The 3,689-nt window shown below is 37.6% G+C and overlaps 1 protein-coding gene across 1 annotated transcript; it reads left to right on the forward strand.

The window, feature by feature from the left end:
* The first annotated feature begins 1,714 nt into the window (after nt 1-1,714).
* LOC143845679 (CASP-like protein 1F1) lies at nt 1,715-3,133 on the forward strand. The gene is made up of 3 exons (XM_077354077.1): nt 1,715-2,083; nt 2,176-2,299; nt 2,586-3,133. Exons 1-3 carry the CDS (start codon nt 1,884-1,886, stop codon nt 2,814-2,816), a joined length of 555 nt encoding a protein of 184 aa, XP_077210192.1. The 5' UTR covers nt 1,715-1,883; the 3' UTR covers nt 2,817-3,133.
* The last annotated feature ends 556 nt before the right edge of the window (nt 3,134-3,689 follow it).

Here is a 3,689-nt window from a genome sequence, read left to right on the forward strand (position 1 = left end):
TCTATCCTACCTGTCTAATCTAGCACCTAATCCAGCGGCTAGATCTCAATCACATATTCTAACATGCTCTCTCAAACGTAGGTGGATTGAAAATGGACATGTATCTAATTACATTAAAATATCCCTAAAAAAGAGAGTCAGAGACGAATGAAAAATAAACAATGGTATGATTAGATAATTAACGAGACAAGAAACAGTGGCTGGGGTTATTCACACGGCACGACCATTACCAAGGGCATTCATTTGGTTGGACCCACATAGAAATGGGTTGTCAAAAGTCCCTCTCATTAGAGGGTTCATCATGGTCCTAACCTTTCCATCCAAAGTACTATAGCCCAATTAATGTAGAATTTCGCTTCACCTTTTTTTTTTTTTTTTCCAATATATTTACAGGCCATACATCCAACGGTTAAGATCATCATATCCAAGAGATGACTACCCAAACAGATGAACAATCAACATTATGAACAGGGGTGTCAATGGACCCAGACGATCAGATGGACCATCTGAATCCGAACTTAAATCCACAGGATCTAGACACATTACTAGATCCAAGGACACATTTCAGATCCCAAATATAGGATCCGAAAGCCCGTGTGGGACACTCCTAAATACCCCCCAATTTTATACTAGTTTACAAAATACCCCCCAATTTTTTATTATTTCAAGTATCATTTCAGGGGTATTTTAGTAAAAAAAGTCAAATGCATTTTTTCGAAATTCCTATTTCCGATATTTTGTCATTCCTCTCTCAGGTCTCTGAGTGACCCTCTTCTCTTCCTTTCCTAACCATTGACCCTATGTCCCTGACCCTACACGCTGCCCTTTTTCTGAGAATTTAACTATGTACAATGAAAGTAGGACCAACCATGACACTCCAATGGACGGTCGGATTTCAAATTGATCATGATCGAGGCACGGAAAGTAGGACCCATTAATCTGACCTGACCGATAATTTGAATGGATCGTGACTAAGACATAGGTAGATCCGACCTAGTGGATCCCTTAGCACCCATAATTATGAGAGCTAATACACTTATATTCTTCATTAGAAAGTTATTTTTTCGAAAATAAGAGGCTATAAACTTGGCAAATTATTATCCAATTCGCAGCTTCTCCCTACCTTTTTTTTTTCTGTCTTTTCCTGAAAATAACAAACAAAAAGGGGGAGGAATACTCCCCCTCTGCATGAGAACTAAATGCAAGTAAATGAGAAAATAGAAAATTACCTAACTATGAAGGAAATGAGAAATTTGAGTGAAGGAAGCGAAAAGAAGAACAGACAAAACAGAGCCCAAAAATAAATCAAATATCTCTGTCAAGTATTATACTTTCCCTGACAAAGACAATAACACTGGTTTACTTCGATACGCATTGTCAAACACAGAGATGGCTTTTGATAACTGAAAATAATCTTATCAGGATGAAAACTACTTATTTTAGCAAAAAAAAAATAAAAAAATAGATTAATTTACTCAGTCCACTCCATCCTATGATTCAGCCTTTTTCCAAGATCTTACTTTTTAGATTCCACCATTCAATGGCTTAGATTTCATCGAAAAATATCCAAAATCCTAAAAATCTACTTTATTCCATTGGAATAGAGGTCTGAACAGACTCACTCTCAGTCTCTCTGTTTGAATTTATATTAAATTGTTAGCCCTAGGGTTATTTCCAGTTGGCTTTATCTGAAATTCCCATAAAAGGTAAGGCTGGAAAATCATCACTAAAATCCCCAAAGATACCTTCCACTTCCCTTATAAATACCCACAAAACCTTCTTTTTTTCTTCCACAGCTCTAGCATTTTCTTAGACCTTCTCTGTTTTTATTGCCCTGTCTTTCCCCTGTTTTTCTTTCTAGCTTATCTTGATTGAATCTTTTAATGGAGACCCAGCAAGCCAAGATAGACCAAAACCCACCTCAGAAAAATCAGAGATCCTCTGTTTTAACCCAAGTAGGGCTCAGAATTGTTGCCTTTTTGGCTACATTGGCTGCAACCATTCTCATGGCCACAAACAAACAAACCATCCATCTCTTTGGTTTTAGACTTGATGCTAAATTTAGCTACGACCCCACCTTCAAGTAAGAATTGAAAAAAAAAGAAGGAAATAAACCCATTGGATTTTGAAGGAAATTTCTTCAATTTTATTCAATCTCATTGCCTAATTTTGCAGGTTTTTCGTGGGTGGAAATGCCATTGCATGTTTCTACACTCTGCTATCTCTGCCTTTCGTTTTTACCCTCAATTCTCAAGGCTCAAATCCAGGGAGCTATTTCTTTGTGTTTTTGCTTGATCTGGTGAGGAATCTTATTTTATATCCCCATATAAATTCCCTAATAAAAGTATGTTTTTATCTCTTTTGCAACTGATGTTTCAACTTTCTACAAATTCCTTTTTCTTTAATGGGTCTGATCCCATTCCTTTGTTCTAAATCAAATCTCTAAATCTAAATCAAATTGATTTGATTTAATCAAATCAAATCAAATCTTTATGATGAACCCATAAAGAAAGATGGAAAATTTCACTATGAATCCTATTTTATTGAGTGTATAATTAAAAATCAATTTTGTTTATCTTTTGCAGATTATGTTGGGGTTGGTGATTGCATCAGCTGCTGCTGCCACGTCAGTTTCTTATGTGGGTAAGTATGGAAACTCCCACATAGGTTGGACTGCAATTTGTGACAAGTTTGGCAAGTTTTGTAACAAAGGTGAGGGAGCTCTGGTCTGTTCTTATGCTGGTTTCATTCTCTTCTTCATACTCACTGTCTTATCTGCCAAGAAGCTGAGGCAAATACCAGTTTCTAGCTATTAAACCAGGTCTCTTGTACGAATAAGAAAGAAATGACAGCAAGTGAGAGGATATGTTACACGCAGACTCCAAAGCAGTAGGAATGTTATCTTCTGTGGTAGGATTGTTTCCTATCTTAATGTTTTAACGTAGGATTGTTTCCTTTTTTATTTGATCTTAAATAGTAGTTTAGGATTTGATTTGTTTAAGAGATTTGATGTTTATCTTGGTTTCTTATGAGATGAGGAGTATATTCTATATTAGCTTACTTTTGTAGTTGCATGAAGGAATAAATAATATTGTTCTCTTAATTGCATTCGTGCAGAAGAACTAGGTTTGTATTTTTTGGGTGCTTCTTCTCTACACTTCTCTTATCATCTGGTATCAGAGTTACCTTACCTTTAGGGCCGAAGTGAAGTTGCCACGGAGTAGGCTGCCATGGAAGGGGTGACTTGTGGAAAGGGCTACGAAGAAAAAATGGCTCAGTGGCCGCTGAGGACCCGATGCGAAAGTGCGGTGGTATTTTACAGTCGGGGCTGCCTAGGTATGGGATTGTTAAGTACCTAACTAATATGTGGGTCCCATCCAATCCTATACCCAGGCCCCACTCAAGACCATAACATTCCACCATGCTTCCATATTTGTCTTCACTCTGGCTATTTACCCTGTAGCCCTTTCCGTGACTCCAATATGGGACATGATGGCTGCTCTAATACCAAATATTAAGTACCTGACCAATACACCAAAAGCTCTAGAGCTAAAAAAACACATTACCTTTAAACTTGCCCATGCCAATCTGGGTCCCACCCAGTCTCATAACTAAGTTGGACCCCATGCAGAAGTCAGGACCATAACATGGACTAGGTGGGGCCCAACCTGATAGGGATAGGTTTGAAG

The sequence above is a fragment of the Tasmannia lanceolata genome, unplaced genomic scaffold, assembly GCF_043159265.1.
Source record: "Tasmannia lanceolata isolate RefF3 unplaced genomic scaffold, GAP_Taslan_0.1 ptg000015l, whole genome shotgun sequence".
Classification (NCBI taxonomy): Eukaryota; Viridiplantae; Streptophyta; class Magnoliopsida; order Canellales; family Winteraceae; genus Tasmannia; species Tasmannia lanceolata.

Bases quoted from the DNA above. Each gene is read 5' to 3' on its own strand.
- LOC143845679 (XM_077354077.1), top strand. From the start codon at position 1,884: ATGGAGACCCAGCAAGCCAAGATAGACCAAAACCCACCTCAGAAAAAT. The intron at 2,084-2,175 runs GTAAGAATTGAA...CTAATTTTGCAG, and splicing joins AGCTACGACCCCACCTTCAA to GTTTTTCGTGGGTGGAAATG. The intron at 2,300-2,585 runs GTGAGGAATCTT...TATCTTTTGCAG, and splicing joins TTGTGTTTTTGCTTGATCTG to ATTATGTTGGGGTTGGTGAT.